The sequence below is a fragment of the Chiloscyllium plagiosum genome, chromosome 8, assembly GCF_004010195.1.
Source record: "Chiloscyllium plagiosum isolate BGI_BamShark_2017 chromosome 8, ASM401019v2, whole genome shotgun sequence".
Taxonomy (NCBI): Eukaryota; Metazoa; Chordata; class Chondrichthyes; order Orectolobiformes; family Hemiscylliidae; genus Chiloscyllium; species Chiloscyllium plagiosum.
In genome coordinates this window covers 96,560,413-96,580,149 of record NC_057717.1, presented here as the reverse complement: position 1 = coordinate 96,580,149, position 19,737 = coordinate 96,560,413, and the positions used below count along the sequence as shown (strand labels likewise).

Genomic DNA, 19,737 nt, shown 5'->3' with positions numbered 1-19,737 from the left:
TTCCCTCTTAAGTATACTCCTTCTTTCTTTATACTCTAAGGATTCACTCGATCTATCCTGTCTGTACCTGACATATGCTTCCTTCTTTTTCTTAACCGAACCCTCAATTTCTTTAATCATCCAGAATTCCCTATACCTACCAGCCTTCCCTTTCACCCTGACAGGAATATACTTTCTCTGGATTCTTGTTATCACATGTCTGAAGGCTTCCCGTTTTCCAGCCGACCCTTTACCTGCAAACATCTGCCTCCAATCAGCTTTGGAAAGTTCTTGCCTAATACCGTTAAAATTGGCCTTTCTCCAATTTAGAACTTCAACTTCTAGATCTGGTCTATCCTTTTCTATCACTTGACAAAGAAGAAAATTTGTTCTGAAGAAAATAACCTATAATTTGGCAGCCCTTTCATATGTGTATGTCAACACCATATATTTTTTCATTTCCTTTACTTTTGGATGTGGACTAAAATAAAGGATGATACTGCTTCAAACCAAGGAGACTGTAAAGAGATGGCTACAGTCTTAAATAGCATGTTTGCTGAAGCACACTCCATTGTGTGCAGTGATGCCTTTCCCTGGACCAGTGAGCGCAAAAGCAGACACCCCCGAATTGATAGGTAAAGACAATAAGGTATAGGAGCAAAAGTAAGCCATTCAGCCCATCGGGCCTGCTCTGCCACTCAGTGAGATCATGGCTGAAATGATAATCCTCAGCCCCATTTTATTGTTTTTCCCTTTATTCCCTTACTGCTTAAATATGTGTCTGTCATGGCGTTGAATGTTTCTAACAATCCAACTTGACAGTAAAGAGTTCTACAGATTCACTACCTTCTGAAAGAAGAAATTCCCCCTCATTTATATCTTCAATAGTTGGCCCCTTGTCCATTGGTCCTAGACTTTACCACAGGGGAAAGCAACCTCTCTACATCTCCCCTGTCAAGCCCCATTACATGTATAAGTATCATCACCTCTCATTCTTGTAAACTCAAATGAGTACAGGCCCAATCTACGTAATCTCTCCTCATAAGGAAATTGCTCAATACCTAGTGAACCTCTTGAACTGCCCCCAATACTAGTGTATCTTTCCTTGGATAAGGAGACCAAAATTGTTCACAGTATTCTGGATGTCATCTCATGAGTACCTTGTGTAGTTTTAGCATCCTTTCCTATTTTCATATCCATTCCCTTTGAAATAAAGGCCAACATTCCATTTGCCTTCTCTTCTACCACTGAAGTTTTATGTTACCTTGTATGAATCATATGCTTCAGTTATAGAGTCATAGAGTCATAAGACACAGAAATAGACCCTTTGGTCCAACCAGTCCATGCTGAACATAATACCAAACTAAACTAGTCCCAGCTGCCTGCTCCTGGCCCATATCCAACCAAACATTTCCGACTTATGTATCTATCCAAATGTCTTTTAAATGTTGTAATTGTACCCACATCCACCACTTCCTCAGGAAGTTTATTCCACACCAAAAACATCCTCTGTGTAAAAAATATTGCCTCATGTTGTCTTTAAATCTCTCCCCTCCTCTTAAAAATACATCCCCCAATCTTGAAATTCCCCATCTTAGGGAAAAGACAACTGCCATCAACTCTATCTGTACTTCTCGTTATTTTATAAACTTTTATCAGGTCACTCCTCAACCTCCAACTCTGCAGTGAAAAATGTCCCAGCCTTTCTTTATATTTCAAACATTCCATACATGGCAACATCCTGGTAAATCTCTTTTGAGCACTCTCCAGCTTGATAATATCTTTCCTGTAACTGGGCGACCAGAGACACAGTACTCCAGAAGAGGCCTACCAATGTACTATACAGCCTTAACATAACATCTCAATTCCTATACTCAGAGGACTGACCATTGAAGGCAAGGTCCCAATTCCTATATTCAAAGGACTGAGCAATGAAGGCAAGTGTGCCAAATGCCTTTTTAACCAGCCTGTCTCTGTGATGCAAACTTTAAAGAATCATGTACCTGCACCCTTAGGTCCCTCTGTTCTACAACACAACCCAAGGCCCTACCATTAATTGTATAGGTCCTACCATTGTTTACTGTACCAAAGTGCAATACCTCGCATTTATCCAGATTGAGCTTCATCTGCCATTTTTTCTGCCCATTTATCCATTTGATCAAGATTCCTTTGTAATTTTAGATAACCTGGTTCACTGTCTACTGTGCCATAAATTTTGATGTCATCAGCAAACTTATTAACCATGCCTTTTATATTCTCATTCAAATCATTTATATAAATGACAAACAACAGAGGACCCAGAACTGGTCCCTGTGGAACACCATTGGCCACAGGCCTCTAGTCCAAAAAGCAACCCTCCACCATTACTCTTTGTCTCCTGCCGTTAAGCCAATTATGTATCCAATTGGCAAGCTCACCCTGAATCCCATTTGACTTAACTTTGCGAATTAGTCTACCACGCGGAATCTTGCCAAAGGCTTTACTAAAATCCAAATAACCAACACCTACTGCTCTGCCATCATCAATCTCTTTGATAACTTCCTCAAAAAGCTCAATCAGGTTTGTGAGATACGATTTTCCTTGTACAACACCATGCTGACTATCCATAATCAATTTTTGCCTCTCTCTAAATGTCCATAAATCCTATCTTTTATAACCACCTCCAACAACTTAACCACAACCGAAGTCAGATTCACAGCTCTGTAGTCCCCCGGTTTCTCCTTAGAGCCATTCTTAAACAAAGTTACAATATTAGCCACCCTCCAGTCATCAGGCATCTCACCCTAGTTAGAGATGATGCAAATATTTCTGCAAGGGATCTCGTAATTTCTTCCCTTATCTCCCACAACATCCTGGGATACATTAGATCAGGTCCCAGAGATTTAACCATCTTTATTATCTCTAACCTCCTGAACTTTGTCTTCTGTGATGTGAATTGTTTTTGAAACATCAAAGTTTATTTCACTGCATTCTCTCGACTCCATTTCTTTCTCTCCACAGTAAATACTGATGCAGAGTATTAATTTAATATCTCTGCCATCTCCTGGGGTTCAACATGTCCTTGATCTTTGAGGCCCTACCCTCTCTTTCGTTACCCACTTGCTCTTAATGTATTTGTTTCGCAATGTTCTGCAGTTTTTCTCCTTTTAACTAATGTTTAGCTCTTCTATTCTTGTTATCAAATTGCGTAACTTCACAATTTGAACTGAGGAGGCTGATTACTTGTTGACATCATATAGATTGGCTCTTGCCAAGATGGCATTGCTTTACTGGCTCCTCACAGGCTGAGAAGAGAAAAAAATCAAAAATAAAATCTCTGTGAGTCTCTGCCTTGAATGGAGATAAAAGAAAGTCTCCAGTAACCTTCAGCTGCCTTCTACTCACCTTTATCTGCAAATCTGTTGAAGGAAGAATAAAACACCTTCGAAGACAATGAAAGGATGAATTTTAAACCATTAAATGAAGGAGAGCATCTTTGTAGACAACCTTATGTCAACTGCAAAGAACAAAAAGAAATGGGAAGAAACCCTTAATAGCATCAACTTACTGAGGGATCTCTGCATATAGGTCCACAGTTCCCTGAAAGTGGCAACACAGGTGGATCAAGTGATCATGAAGACAGGTGGCATGCTTGCCTTCTTCAAAACAGGCCATAGAATATAAAAATTAATAAGTCATGTTGCAACTATATAAAAAATTAATTCAGCTACATTTGGAATATTGCAAATAGTTCTGGTTGCTACACTGTCAGATGGTTGTTGAAGCTTTGGAAACAGCACAGAAATGGTTTAACAGGATGTTGTCTGGTTTGGAGGGTATTAGCTTTGAAGAGAGATTGGACAAACTTGGTTTGTTTTACTTAAACATCGAAGGATGAGGGGTGACCCGATAAAAGTTTCCAAAATTGAGAGACATGGATAGAATCGGTAGTCAGTGGGTTTTTTTTCCGAGGATAGAGAATGTCAATTACTAGGGCACATGGGTTTAAGTTAAAAGTTGGTAAACTTAAAGATGGGAGAAGCAGGTCTTTTACACAGAGGATATTAAGTGCCTGGAATGTGCTGCCCATGGAGGTGGTAGAGGCCAATACATTAGCAGTGTTTAAGAAGCACTTTGATAGATATATGAAATTTCAGAGGATAGAGCGACTGTGTAGAGGCAAAAGATTTTTTTTTTAGAAAGGCACGGTTCTTGGTGGCCCAAAGGGCCTGTTCCTGTGTTGTACTGTTCTTTGTTCTTTAAACTCAAAGAAACAACTCATCAAATCCTGTGGTCCAGACTGGTGCTTGTGAACTGTGTTTCCCTGAAATGTTTTTCCTTTTTTATATTTTGTTTGTTTTTGAATGTGAGAGGGAAAATTTAAGAATGGATAGAGTTTTAAGTTATAAAGTTATGAGTTAGCAATTCACATTTCTTAATTGCCATTGGTTAAATTCCATTTGTTCATATTAAGCAGTTATTTTCTTGTTAAGTACAAAAATAGAATTACTATTTTCTTTTATTGTGAGTTTGCCCAATTTAGCACGCTGCATGTTCACATTTGTTTACATTGTCATGACACACTGAGGAAGGGCATTGGAAATTAAGCCTAACTATTACTGAAGTTCTCTCAAGTGTAAAAAGATTTAATCAAGCTATCCCAAAGTCTCCAGTTTACCTGACTGGCAAACTCAGGATAAAAGAAAATACTAATCCAAGTTTTGTACTTAACAAGAAAGTAACAGTTTAATGTGAATGAATGGAATTTGACCAGTGCGAATTAAGAAATGTGAATTGCTAACTCATAACTTTATAACTTAAACTCTACCCATTCTTAGATTTTCCCTCTCAGGTTCAAAAACAGAGAGGAGAGAGAAAAGGAAAAACAATTCAGGGAAACACAGTTCAGTAGCCTTGACCATAGGATTCGCTGCGTTGTTCCTTTCGGCTTAAAGATGTAGAGGTAGCTAGAAGTAATTTTGTGAAGGTGAAAGATATATTAACCACAAGTAAACTCTTGGTTGAATCAAGGAATAAAGCTTATAAGAGATGCCAGTTCTATCCACTTTGTTGAATGCCTTGGAAACCTGGAGGATAAGTAAACATTTGAGAAATGGAGGCTGAGGTGTACGTTAAAATTCCATATATAGACCAAAAGACAATTGAACAAGTGTTTGAAGGACGAAAAAAAATCTTGGGAAAAAGGAAGTGGCATCCTGAAAATAACTTGTATTTGATTAAAGCTGAGAAGCTACAGCAAATTCTTCTTGAGGGCAAAGTGAGGACAGCAGAAAGATGGGTCTGCCTCGGTATAGTTGGATAACAGATGTCACAACAGTTGCTGACTAATGTATAGTGGGTATATGAGACTGGTGCAAGATGGACATGCATGGCAAACCATGACAGCAGATTTCCTGCCAAGAGTAGCTACAAACAGCAGCTGCAGGCATTTGAATTAGATTTCATGCTAGAGCTATTGGTCAAGGTCAGTGTCTAACCTATTATGTACTCCAAGGCTCCTACTGTATTATTGTCCTCACTGCTCAGCTTATTTTAGAACATAGAACAGTACAGGCCCTTTGGCTCTTGATGTTGTGCCATCCTTATATCCTACTCTAAGATCAAACTAACCTACATACCCTTCATTTTACTGTCATCCATGTTTATATTCAAGAGTCGCTAATGTATGACTTTACTACCACCGTTGGCAATGCATTTCAAGCACCCACCACTCTGTGTAAAGAACCAACTTCTGACATCTCCCCTCAACCTTCCTCCAATCACCTTAAAATTATGCCCCCTTGTGACAGCCATTTCTGCCTTGGGAAAAAAGTCTCCAACTATCCACTCTATCTATGCCTCTCATCATCTTGTACACCTCTACCAAGTCACTTCTTGCCCTTCTTTATTACAGTGAGAAAAGCCCTAGTTCCCTCAACCTACCTTCATAAGACATGCCCTCCAGTCCAGGCAGCATCCTGGTAAATTTCCTCTGCACCCTCTCAAAAGCTTCCAAATTCTTCCTATAATGAGGCGACAGAACTGAACACATTATTCCAAGTGTGGTCTAAACAGGGCTGTATAGAGCTGCAGCATAACCTCGCTGTTCTTAAACTCAATCCGCCTGCTATTGAAAGCCAATATGCTGACTTAACAACCCTATCAATTTGGGTGGCAACTTTGATGGATCTATTGACATGGACCCCAAGATCCCTCTGTTCCTCCACACTGCCAAGAATCCTACCGTTAGCCCTGTAATCTGCATTTAAATTCGACCTTCCAAGATGAATCACTTCAGACTTTTCCAGGTTGAACTCCATCTGCCACTTCTCAACTCAGTGCTGCATCCTGTCAATGTCCCATTGCAGCCTGAAACCGTTCTCCATTCTATCTACCACTCCACCAGCCTTTGTGTCACCTGAATACTTACTAACATACATACACTTCCACTTCCTCATCCAAATCATTTATAAAAATCACAAAGAGCAGAGATTCCGAACAGTTCCCTGCGGAGCACCACTGGTCACCGAACTCCAGGCTGAATACTATCCATCTATTACCATCCTCTGTCTTCTATTGGTCCGCCAATTCTGTATCCACAGTCTAGATTAGAGTGGTGCTAGGAAAGCACAGCAGGTCAGGCAGCATCTGAGGAGCAGGAAAATTTACGTTTCGGGCAAAAGCCCTTCATCAGGAATGAGGCCTCATTCCTGATGAAGGGCTTTTGCCCGAAACGTTGATTTTCCTACTCCTCGGATGCTGCCTGACCTGCTGTGCTTTTCCAGCACCACTCTAATCAAGACTTACCTCCAGCATCTGCAGTCCTCACTTTCGCCCAATTTTGTATCCAGACAGCCAAATTTCTCTGTATCCCATCCCTCCTTACTTTCTGAATGAGCCTACCATGGGGAACCTTACCAAATGTCTTGCTAAATTCCATGTACACCACATCCACTGCTCTACCGTCATCAAATGTGTTTTGTCACATCCTCCGAGAATTCATTAAGGCTTGTGAGGCATGACCTGCCCCTCACAAAGCCATGCTGACTATCTCTAATCAAACTATGGCTTTCCAAGTAGTCATAAATCCTGTCTCTCAGAATCCTCTCCAATAATTTGGCCACTACAGACATAAGACTGCCTGGTCTGTAATTCCCAGGATTATCCCTCTTCCCTTTCTTGAGCAAGAGAATAACATTTCCCACCCTCCAATCATCTAGCACAACTCCAGTGGACAGTGAGGATGCAAAGATCATCGGCAAAGATGCAGCAATCTCTTCCCTCGCTTCCTGTAGTAACCTTGGGTATATCCCAACTGGTCCAGGGTACGTACTTATCCTTATGTTTTTCAAAATTTCCAGCATATTCTCTTTCTTAACATCAACTTGTTCGAGCATATCAGCCTGTTTCACTCTGTCCTCACCAACGACAAGGTCCCTCTCAGTAGTGAATACTGAAACAAAGTATTCATTAAGGACCTCCTCCGACTCCAGGCACAAGTTCCCTCCACCATCTTTGATCGACCCTACCCTCACTCTGGCCATCCTCTTGGTCCTTACATAAGTGTAGAATCCCTTAAGGTTTTTCTTAATCCTACCCGCTAAGCTCTTTCATGCACCCTTTTAGCTCTCCTAAGCCCATGTTTCAGTTACTTCCTGGCTACCTTGTAACCCCCTCGAGCCCTGACTGGTCCTTGCCTCCTCAACCTTAAGTAAGCTTCTTTGTTCTTCTTGACTAGATGTTCTACATCCCTTGTCCACCCAAGATTCTTTCACCTTACTATCCCTTTTGAAGAAGATTGTAGTTTCTGTTATGTTCATTTGCTCTTTGGAACCTCTGGGATGCTTTACTCTGTTAGGTTGCAGAGATTTCTCTGTAAAATGGCATTCCACAATAAATTCCAGACAGTGAGCTTATTCTGGCTTATTTTCTTGTTTGTTTTCTTGAAATTTAATGGAAAAATGTGCAGTTTTCCACTTTAATGTTATCACATTGAATTTGAGTTCACTTCCACTGAGGGAAGGTCAGCTATCCAGAAAGTACTCAAGATCCCATTGTTTTTAGAAATAACACATGTGTCACTTTCCACAGGACTTTTCACATTCTGGAGTCAGTCAGATTGAGACTGAAAACATTGAGTTGATGCTTTTGCCTAGTAGCTTTTGTGAGTGTGTGTGAAGCACCAGCTCAGAGCTGCACAGCTGATTAGAGCTACAGGTTATGGGATTAAAAATCATCTTGAGGTCCTTGAATTTTCCTTTCTGCAGATTGTTCTTTGCTGCTCAGACTTATTTCTCAGGTGGAGCCTGTGAGGAAAGGAGGAAGTGAATGAATGATGAGCTACATCATTTGTTCACTGAAAGTCTTATGTACTAAGTGAAATTGTGACATTCAGGGTGCATGTGTAAGTAATGAGCAGACCGGATGTGGTAGCAGCTTGTGATGTCTAGGTTTTAAGTGTGGTTTCTGAAGGAAGTCATCAAACCACATGCTGCCTTTTTTGTTATTAATTGTGTGGCAACACCAGCTTATTTGGCTATCCCCAATTGTTGTTGAGAAAATGGTTGTGAACTGTCTTGATATGTGAGAGCTGTGTGGTGAAGATATTTCTATTGTGTAATTTGGTTGGGATTTCTGGGAATTTCCCCTGCAGCAATGAAAGAACAGCATTGTCTTTCCAAGACCGGATGGTATGTGACTTGCGGGAAAATTTGCAGGTGGTGGTTTTCCCTTGAGCCTGTCCTAAGCTTTGTGTTTGGGAAGTGTCGTGTTGATGCCTTAATGAAAATATCAAACTAGTTATTTTTAATATTTTACTGTCATCGAACTCAAATAAGTTATTGGCTGGGCAAAAGGAGCACTTCTCACTTGAACAGTTTTGAACAGTTCCATGCAGATTAAATAAGTAGGTGTTGCCAGTGTTAAACTAATGATGTACCTGAAATCCAAGTTCATAAAACACTTTTAGGGTAGGTCCAACACAATTCAGATTCAGAGGAAAGCTTCATGTCATGTCTCAGCCTTAGAAAAATGACAATATAATTTTCACATTTCCTGAGCCTGTCGCCTGTTATTCAGTTGTTAATTAGAGGAGTTATGGGCTTGTAGACATCAGAAACACTAAGTGCAAAGTCTGCTGAGTGAAATCTATTCTAACAGTTTCTTTTTAACCTCTTCAGTTGGTCAGGAATTGAAACCAGATATCGAAACTAGTCTCATAAACTTACGAATTAGGAGCAGAAGTGGGCATTCTGCCAGTCAGGCCCACTCCACTTCTGAATAAGATCCTGGCCAGTCTGTTTCCACACTGCCATCTACTCCTGAAAACCCTAAATTTTACTAAGCAGGGAAATCATTCTATCTTGGCTTTGACTATTCAATAATCCCGCCTTCTCCACCTGCAAGACAAAAACATTTTTCATTTAAGAGAGAGAGAATGAGAATGAGTGAGTTTGGGACACAGGGAGAAATTGGAACTAGAGAGGAGGTGGGATTGCAATAGAATCAGTGGGTTGGAGGGGGTGGAGAGAGATCAGGAGGACCTGGGAAAATTGTAGGGTGAGGGAATCTGGATCTAGGAAAGGACTGAGGAGAAGTGTGGTGAGAGAGCCAGGGGTAGTGCTGAAGGGAGAGAGGGGGTGCCAGCCTCACTGCCCTGGACTCTACATATTACTCCCAACCTGTTTCTGGGCCATCTTCCCTACTCAGTCCAAGGGGTTATCATTTTCTATACCCCACCCCTTTCAAATCCAGCATCCCCTCTCCCCAGTTCAAAATCGTGCATACTTCCCTGAAAATGTGCAGTAACGCATTTGTGCATGCCGCCCTATGCAAAGTTTACTTGATGACATCAGCGTTTGAAACCGTGCATTCCCAAATGAGCAGGCAGCCGTGGTTATCAGTGTCAGCAAACGCTCCCAATTTTAGAACAATGCCCCCAAGTTCTGGACTCACTCGCAAGAGGCAACTAAATATTTCCACATATACCTTGTCAAGACAATTTAGGATCTTACACATTTCAATTAAGTCACCCCTCACTCTTCTAAACCGCTGAAAATGTGTTGCTGGAAAAGCGCAGCAGGTCAGGCAGCATCCAAGGAGCAGGAGAATTGACGTTTCGGGTATGAGCCCGCCTTCTTCTGAAGAAGGGCTCATGCTCAACGTCGATTCTCCTCCTTGGGTGCTGCCTGACCTGCTGTGCTTTTCCAGCAACACATTTTCAGCTCTGATCTCCAGCATCTGCAGTCCTCACTTTCTCCTCACTCTTCTAAACTCCAGTGTAAACTGAGTCTGTTCAGCCTATCCTCATAAGACAGTCTTCTCTTTTGCAGAATCATTCTAGTTAATTTCCACTGAACTGCCTCCAATCCATTTACGTTCTTCTATGAAGAGACCAAAGTCACAAACAGTATTCAATATGTGGTTTCATGAATGCCGTGAATAATTGAAGTCTGAAAAATGATTTCAGCCCTCAGACTATCATTTTAAAACTTGAAACATTTATAGTCAGCATGTATGTAACAAGAGTTGAATCACTAAATTCTGCACTTTCCTGCCTCACCAATCAAAGCATTGGAGAGTGAATTCTAGGTTATTGATGGATCAGCAATGAAGCAGTGATGCTATAGAATAGAATGAGAGAATGGTCTCTTTCATTGTTGTAAGCAATCAGGCATTTAAGCCCAGGATAGTTCAATTACTCCAATCCCATTCACCAGCCTTTTGTTTTGAAACGTGATTATTTTTTGTAAATGTAATTGGGATTTTTATCAGACCAGTTTTGCAGAGGGGGAGATAAGGAGTTGTAAATAGTTCTTAGTTAATATTCTCGATTAGACTTAAAGAGTAAAGTTCTTAACTTTTTTGTACTTTAAATAGTGATTTTGAGGATAGTTATTTGTCTCTCGAATGTTAATAGATTAGAGTAGGGGGTGAATCTTTTCTATGTGGCTTGTTTAAGTTAGCAGAGGGGTTTACCCTGTGTTGTAACAGTCTGTACAATTTTATTCCCCCTACAAATTGTTATCGTATTTCCTTTTCAAATTCACAATTGAATCTGTCTCCAGAACCCTTTGACACCCAATGCAGATCATAGTTGCTGGTCGCATTAAAAAGACGCTTTTCTTCCTGTCTAAGTCCGGTTGATGTGCACCTTCACATTGCGGAGACCACAGGGAAAGGAGCAGCTGCTGTAATTAACTTCGTAAATTGCTATAGTGAACCTTATAGGATACATTTCCTGCCAGCATACTGAGCTGGTGTTACAAAGAACAATACAGCACAGGAACAGCCTGGGCTGCCACATTTCGCCCTTCCATGCTAAAACTGTCTTCGCTTTTGGATCCGTATCCCTCTATTCCCTTCCTGTTCATGTATTCTTCCAGGTGCTTCTTGAATGCTGCTTTTGTGTCTGCTTTCACCACCACTTATGGCAATGCATTCCAGGCAATTACCACCCTTTGTGTGAAAATCTTGCCTCACACATCTCCTTTAATTCCCCCCCACACCTGCACCTGCACTTTGAACCTGTGTCCCCTGGTAATTGACTCCTCCATCCTGGGAAGAATCTCATACTTTCCATTTTATCTGTGCTATTCACAATCTTATAAGCTTCTATTAGGTCGCCCCTCAACCTCCTGCATTCCAGTGAAAACAAACCCAGTCTAACCAATTTTTCTTCATTGCTAAATTTCCCCACAGCAGGCATCATCCTGGTAAACCTTGTCTGTACACTTTCCAAAGCATCCACATCCTTCTTGTAGTGTGGTGTCCAAAACTGTATGCAGTATTCCAAGTGTGGCCTAACTAAAGTTCTATAAAGCTGCAGCATAACTTGTCTATACTTAATGCCCCTTCCAATGAAAGCAAGCATGCCATAAGCCTTTTTTATTTTCTTCAGTGACCTGTGGATCTGTACATCCAGATCCCTCTGCATATCAATATTCCTAAGAATTCTGCTATTCACTGTATAATTTCCACCTGTACTTGACTTTCCAAAACATATCACCTCACATTTGTCCAGATTAAACTCCATCTGTCATTTTTCTGCCTATGCCTCCAACTGATCTATTATCCTGCTTTATCCTCTGATAATCCTCCTCACTATCCACAACTCCGCCAATCTTTGTATCATCCACAAACTTACTAATTAGACCAGGTATGTTTTCCTCCAAATCATTTATGTAGATCATGAACAGCAGTGATACCAGCACTGATCCCTGTGGAATACTACTAGTCATGTTGCGGCCAAACCCCTGTCTGAGTCCCCTTGGCATCATGGTAGTCCACAAGTCCACCAACACACTAAAACAGCAGCTAATGAACTTAAAAGACCCTATACAGACAACATGCAAAACTGATGTCATTTACAAAATACCATGAAAGACTGTAACAAACAGGCAGAAAACTAGCCACCAGGATACATGAACATCAATTAGCCACAAAATGACATGACCCACTCTCACTAGTATCCTTACATACAGATAAGGAAGGACACCACTTTGACTGGGTCAACACATCCATTCTAGGACAAGCCAAACAGAGACACGCATGAGAATTCCTAGAAGCATGGCATTCCAACCAGACTTCTATCAACAAACACATCAAGTTAGACCCCATCTACCAACCCCTGAGAAAAAGAACAGGAAATGACATCACCACAGAAAATGATGCCACCACAGGAAATGACATCACCAACCCAAAGAAACCCAAACATATAAATACAAAGCAGGAATTATCAACAGTGCTTCGCCTGGAGGCCCACTGAAGATGTTACCTAGTAGGGTGAAGCTCAGCGAGCAAACCTACATCCAGAACCTCAACCTGAGCTACAAATCTTCTCAAAACTCTTGTAGATTCTCTCCTTTGTCCTTGAGTGGGCCAACCCTTTCCCTGGCTACCCTCTTGCTTTTTATATATGTATAAAAGGCCTTGGAATTCTCCTTAATCCTATATGGTAATGATTTTTCATGCCCACTTTTCGCACATCTAATTCCTGTTTTAGTTTTTTCCTACTTTCCTTATATACTTCAAGGGTTTCATCAGTTCCCACTCTCCTAGACCTTACACATGCTTCATTTTTCTTTCTGACCAAAGTCATAACATCCCTGGTCATCCAAGGTTCACATAATTTGCCATACCTATCTTTCATTCTTGCAAGAATATGCTGCTCCTGAAACCTGACATTTGAAATACTCCCTCAAATAGCCACGTCCAGTCAAACCTCTCCAATTCCTGCCTAATATTGTTGTAGTTCACCTTCCCTGAAGTTAACACCTTCACTTGAGAACTGCTGTTATCCCTATCCACGTACCTCTTAACTCAAGGTATTATGGTCACCATTCCTGAAGCCCCCCGCCCCAAAACTTGAGCTCATTTCCCAAAACCAGGCCCAATATAACCATACCCCTGCGGTTAAGTGGATGAACATTGACCTAAGTTATATCTTCACCTGTCGCCAGCACCCCTCAGTCCATAGTAGTAAATTTTGGGTTACTCACCCCCTCTAATCTGTTCTACTGTTCATTTAGATCCTGCAGATCTGAATCAAATTCATCAGTTTGTCTTGCTTGTATAATTCTCAGTACTCCTGCCTGTCAAGAATACAGGTCACAGCAGTCTCCATTGTTGTAAATATAAGCAATTGTTTTACTGATGTTTCTCATCACAAGCTGACATCACAGTGCCATATTTGCTGTTTCTCACAGGTACCCCTTTCTGAAGTAGTGGAGCCTGTAGACTTTGAAGAATATCTGACTACACATCCCCCAGCCCCAGAACCAGGCCCACTCCGAGAGCTACTTGAGTTTCCTGCAGACGATATAGAGATAGTATATGAGCCACGAGAATGTCGAACTGTGGAGCCTGGGGTTCCCGACGAAATGTGAGTAATTCTATATGTCTGTTTTTAAAGCAATTTTGAAAAGAACTTTAGAAAGTTCATGTATCCCTACATAGTATTCAGGCACCAAGGTCATTGAATTTTCTGCATCTGCTCTCTTTGGCTATTGAGTAAGATTAGCAGGATCCCAGATGAAGTATGGTGAGCTAGGTGGTATCAGTTTTACTTATTCTGTGTCTGGCATTCAACATCTCCCCTTTGCTCACTGATATTAGAGGTATAGTTTGTAAGTTTGCAGATGACACTAAAATTGGAGGTGTAGTGGAAGGTTACCTCAGATTACAATGGGATCTTAATCAGATGGGCTAATGGGCTGAGAAGTGGTAGATGGAGTTTAACTTATATGATTTAGAGTACAAGAGTTGGAAAATCATATTGCGGCTGTACAGGAGATTGGTTGGGCCACCTTTGGAGTGTTGTGTGCAGTTCTGGTCTCCATCCTATCGGAAAGATGTTGTGAAACTTGAAAGGGTTCAGAAAAGATTTGGAAGGATGTTGCCAGGAATGGAGGATTTGAACTATAGGGAGAGGATGGATAGGCTGGAGCTGTTTTCTCTGGAGTGTCGGAGCCTGAGGGGTGACCTTATCGAGGTTTATAAAATCATGAGCATGGATAGGGTAAAAAGGCAAAGTCTTTTCCCTGGGTTGGGGAGTCCAGAACTAGAGGGCATAGGTTTAGGGTGAGAGGGGAAAGATATAAAAGAGACCTAATGGGCAACTTTTTCACGCAGAGAGTGGTATGTGTATGGAATGCGCTGCCCAAGGAAGTGGTAGAGGCTAGTACAATTGCAACATTTAAAAGGTGTCTGGATGGATACATGAATAGGAAGGGTTTGGAGAGATATGGGTCAGGTGCTGGCAAGTGGGACAAGATGAGGTTGGGATAGCTGGTTGATATGGACAAGTTGGACGGAAAGGTCTTTTTCTGTGCTGTGTGTCTCTATGATTCTATATCCTTCTCCCCATCACCATGACCTTCAACCTTACAAACCCAAGATAAATGCACTGCTGTAAGTCTGGCCTTTCAGTCCCCACCCCACCATTAGTGGCCTCAACTGTTGAGGCCCAAAACTTTGGAATCTCCTCTTTTTATCTCTCTATCCCTTTCTCTCCCACTTCACTCAGACCTTAAAACCCAACATTTAATCAAGGATTTGATCATTTGTCCTTATATGCCTCTAAATTTGCTTGATAGGCAGCCCATTCTTTATGTAAAGGGTAAAGTTATTGAAGCATCTGGCTTGTACAAAATAAAGTTCCTTACCTGCAGGATGGCAATAGGTTACTCAATCAAATGACTACCTTAATAGTCTATGCATGAATTAAATTTTGTGTCCTGATTGCTCTTTAACAGAGCTAATTTGTGATTTTGAAGTTAGAATTCAAATGTTGGCCTCCTTGTTGAGTAGCCAGTGTGCCCCTCAATTCCCGAAATAGCGGGACTATCATAGGTTGAAAGATTGGAGCAACTGGGCTTGTATACACTTGAGTCGAGATTGGAGTGGTGCTGGGGGGGAGGCGCAGTGGGTCCGAGGAACAGGAAAATGCCTGAAACATCGATTTTCCTGCTCCTTGGATGCTGCCTGGCCTACTGTGCTTTTCCAGCGCCACTCTAATCTAGACTCTGATTTCCAGCCTTTGCAGCACCCACTTCTGCCTTTTATACATGAGTTAGCCTTTGCAGCACCCACTTCTGCCTTTTATACATGAGTTTAGAAGGATGAGAGGGGATCCGATTAAGACATATAAGTTTACTAAAGGGTTGGACACTCTGAGGCAGCAAGCATGTTTCCGCTGATGGATGAGTCCCGAACCAGAGGACACGGTTTAAAAATAAGGGGTAGGCCATTTCGAACAGAGTTGAGGAGAAACTTCTTCATCCAGAGAGTGGTGGGTGTATGGAATGCTCTGCCCCAGAAGGCTGTGGAGACCAAGTCTCTGGATACTTTCAAGAAAGAGATGGATAAAGCTCTTAAAGATAGTGGAATCAAGGGTTATGGGGATAAGGCAGGAACAGGATACTGATTGTGGATGATCAGCTATGATCATAATGAATGGTGGTGCTGGCTCGAAGGGCTGAATGGCCTACTCCTGAACCTATTGTCTATTTACATGATGAAGGAGCAGCACTCTGAAAGCTTGTTATTTTAAATAAACCTGTTGGACTGTAACCTGGTGTTGTGTGACTTCTGACAGTGATTTATGAAGTCATGTGAGTCAAGGCCTGATACATTTCAGCACCAACTGCAGGATTGACATGGTATTGGTTTTTGGCAAAAAAAATGACAAAAAAAACTGACCCTGAGCAAATTAAATATTCTATCCTTTTTCAGGGGAATGGACCCTCGTGTGAGGGACTCAGTACAAATCTACACAGAAGACTGGATCATCGTTCACAGAAAGTGAGTTTCTTTTATTTTTTTTTCTATTTTTGCTGATTGATTTGAGCTTTAGCTGCATGTTTGTTATTGATAGAGAACAGAGGAAGCTGAATAGCTAGAAAACTTTCAGGAGGAAAATGAAGAGAGCAGAAGCAAGATTGGAGATTATATGGGTTTTAATATTTATTGAAGGTTGAGTCCACTCTTAATTTTGTACTTGTAAAATAATAAAACACAAAAGGCTAATCTGTTGTGATTGGTAAATATGCAGTATGAATCAACATTTTATCATAGTTCACATGTGACCTCTGTAAGATGCTTGTTTGGGTCATGAGAGAAATATATCTGCACATGGTGATGCATTGTGCAACCCTGATTGTATTAGAAGGGCACAGGCATTGTAAGTTTTTTTTTTCTTCTTTATTTATTCGGAGAATGTGGGCATTACTGGCTGGGCTAGCGTTTATTGCCCATCCCAAGATGCTCTTGAGAACGTGAGATGCCGCCTTGATTGCAGTACATTTCATTTCAGTAGATTCACAATGTCGTTAAAGGAGTTCCAGGGTTTTGACCCAGTGAGACCAAAGAGGCAGTGATGTATTTCACAAATCAGGATGGTGTGTGGCCAGGAGGGAAACTTGCAGTTGATGGTGTTTCTATGTATCCAATGTCCTTAACCTTCTACATAGTTGTGGGTATGGGTTTGGAAGGTGCTGTTCAAGGGAATTGCATGAATTTCTGCTGTGTATCTAGTGGATCATACACACTGCTGCTACTGTGCACAGGTAGTGATGGAGTGGGTCTTTATGGATGTGGTGGCAATCACGCGGAAGTCTTTGCTCTGGATAATGTGAGACCTCTTGAGTGGTGTTGGAACTGCACTTATCGAGAAAAAATCGAAATATTTTATCACATCTCAACTTGTGCCATGTAGATTGGGGAATTAGGAGGTGAGTTGCTCTTTGCAGGATGCCTACCTCTGACCTGTTCTTATAACAACGTATTTAACTGGCTAGTCTGGTTCAATTTATAGTTAATGGTCACATCTAGGATGTTGATAATGGAGAGCTTCAGCAATGGTAATACCATTCAATGTCAAGGGGTGATGGTTGGTTTCTCTTTTGTCAGAGATGGCCATTGTCTGGCACTTGCATGGGGTGAATTGACATGGCATGCGTCAGCCCAAATCTGGGCATTGTCTAGGTCTTGCTGTGTTTGGACATGGACTATTTTGGTATCTAAGTAGTCACAAATGGTACTGAACACTGTTCAATCATCAGTGAACACCCCCATTTCTGACCTTATAATGGAAGGAAGATCGTTGATGAAGCAGCTGAAGATGGCTGTGTCTAGGACACTACTCTGAGGAACACCTGCACTGATGTCCTGGAGCCAAGATGATTGACCTTCAACAACCATAACCATCTTATTCTGTGCCAAGTAAAATTCCAAGCAGCAGAAAGTATACTTTCTTTTCACAATGGCTACAACTTCTGGGAATCCAATTCAAAGTTATTTGCATTGAGTTATAAAGATAGGCTGAAACCTTTTCACTAGACCATTTGGGGTTGAGGGGTGACCTTGTAAAGGTTTGTAAAATCCTAAGGGGCATGGATAATGTGAATAGCCAAGGTCTTTTTCCTAAGATGGAGGTGTTCAAAAGTTGGGAATATACTTTTAAGGTGAGAAGAGATAGATTTTAAAAAGGACATGAGAGGCAACTTTTTTTAAGCAGGTAGTAGGTTAGTGTGTGGAGTGAAGTGCCAGAGGAAATGGTGGGTGCATATACAGTTACAATGTTTAAAAGACATTTTCATAAGTACATGAATAGGAAAGGTTTGGAGGGATAGGAGGTAAATGCAGGAAGGTGGGACTAGTTTAGTTTGGGAACATGGTTAGCATAGACTGATTGGACCAAAGGGTCAGTTTCTGAGTTGTATGACTCTATGCTTTATTTCAATTTCTGGATTAATTGTTTAATATTACCTTTTCAGTAAGTCAAGTCCTTTCACCTCAACATATGCTATTTATAGAATCCATATGTTGCAGATGGAGACCATTTGGCCCGAGTCTGGACTCAGCTTTGTCACAAAATCAGTATTGTGATCATGGTGTATAACATATGTTGCCATTACGAATTTGGATTTATATAGTCGAGGCATGTGCATTTTCGTTTTAGTTTTGTGAAAATAACTTTTTTGAGAAGATCACAAGCCACAAGGACAGTGATCAAGATTCATAATTTCCAAGAAATTATGTGATTCAGCTAAATACCAAATCGGAGTTTTGCAGTGTTGATAGATTAAATGTTTATACTGTTGGATTCATGACAGAGAGCAAACAGGCCAAGGTTTCATTTAGTTTGACCTCATTTCAGCAGAATTGGAGTTAACTTTAGAAGAGCAGTTTCCCTTAAGCAGAAGGGTTGTGGTTCAGGAGAAATTGTATAAAAGTGTTTTCAAGTTGTCAGGACTGAAAGAGGTTCAGACCACCAGAACTGGAGAGATGTCATGAAATTGTCTCTGCAATGTAAAACTGAGAAGTTGGACAAAGTCAGCTCAGTACAAAATGCAAAACTTGAGATATGATTGATATTTCTCTGAGTATCTGTAAGGCGATATTTCTGGGAAATACTTTGAAGCTAACATTTTCTAACTCTTCTTTATAGCTTTTTGTTTTTTGAAATAAATTTGAATTCTTTTGTTAAAGATTATTTTAAAGACATTCGTATTTAGAGAAACAGCAGCGCACAAATGTTTTCCTTATGCCTATCTGTTGGAATGATTTCCAATCTGTGAACAGTATCTTTAGTAAGTTCACACAATCTATGTTAAAACTGTGGCCACAAATCTCTGTAATCTTAACCCTTTGATTATATTTTTGCCTCACCTTTTCTGAAGTAAGAGAAAATCTAGGATGAGAATAGATAATTGACCCAGTGTACACCCAGGTTCTGAATAAGTCTGTCAATCATTCTCTTCTTTCTCTTTACTTCATTTTTGTTACAATTTTGTTTTTTAAAAAGGTATCAAAAGCTGAGCACTGCATTTAATCCTAACACATTGGAGAAACAGCGCGAAAGGCAGCGGGGCCTACCCAAGCAGATCTTCGAGTCTGATGAAGTTGTCTATGACCGAACGAGCCAGGATGAACAGGTATTTGAGAAGGAGAATGTTTAAATGTGGTTAATTATTTGGAGTCATAGAGATGTACAGCATGGAAACAGACCCTTCAGTCCAACCTGTCCGTGCCGACGAGATATCCCAACTCAATCTAGTCCCACCTGCCAGCACCCGGCCCATATTGCTCCAAACCCTTCCTTTTCATATACGCATCCAAATACCTCTTAAATGTTGCAATTGTACCAGCCTCCACCACATCCTCTGGCAGCTCATTCCATGCACGTACCACCCTCTGCGTGAAAAGGTTTCCCCTTGGGTCTCTTTTGTATCTTACCCCTCTCACCCTAAACCTATGCCCTCTAGTTCTGGACTCCCC

At 41.0% G+C, this 19,737-nt stretch overlaps 1 protein-coding gene across 8 annotated transcripts in view; it reads left to right on the top strand.

Moving 5' to 3' along the window:
- The window catches only part of LOC122552212 (dedicator of cytokinesis protein 7-like), a 177,635-nt gene that overhangs the window by 43,211 nt on the left and 114,687 nt on the right, over window positions 1-19,737 (top strand). For all 8 annotated transcript variants that reach the window (XM_043694839.1, XM_043694843.1, XM_043694838.1 and 5 more), the window contains exons 3-5: window positions 13,665-13,840; window positions 16,192-16,260; window positions 19,265-19,394. In XM_043694839.1, coding sequence (XP_043550774.1) covers window positions 13,665-13,840; window positions 16,192-16,260; window positions 19,265-19,394 — 375 coding nt within the window. The remainder of the gene's footprint in view (window positions 1-13,664; window positions 13,841-16,191; window positions 16,261-19,264; window positions 19,395-19,737) is intronic.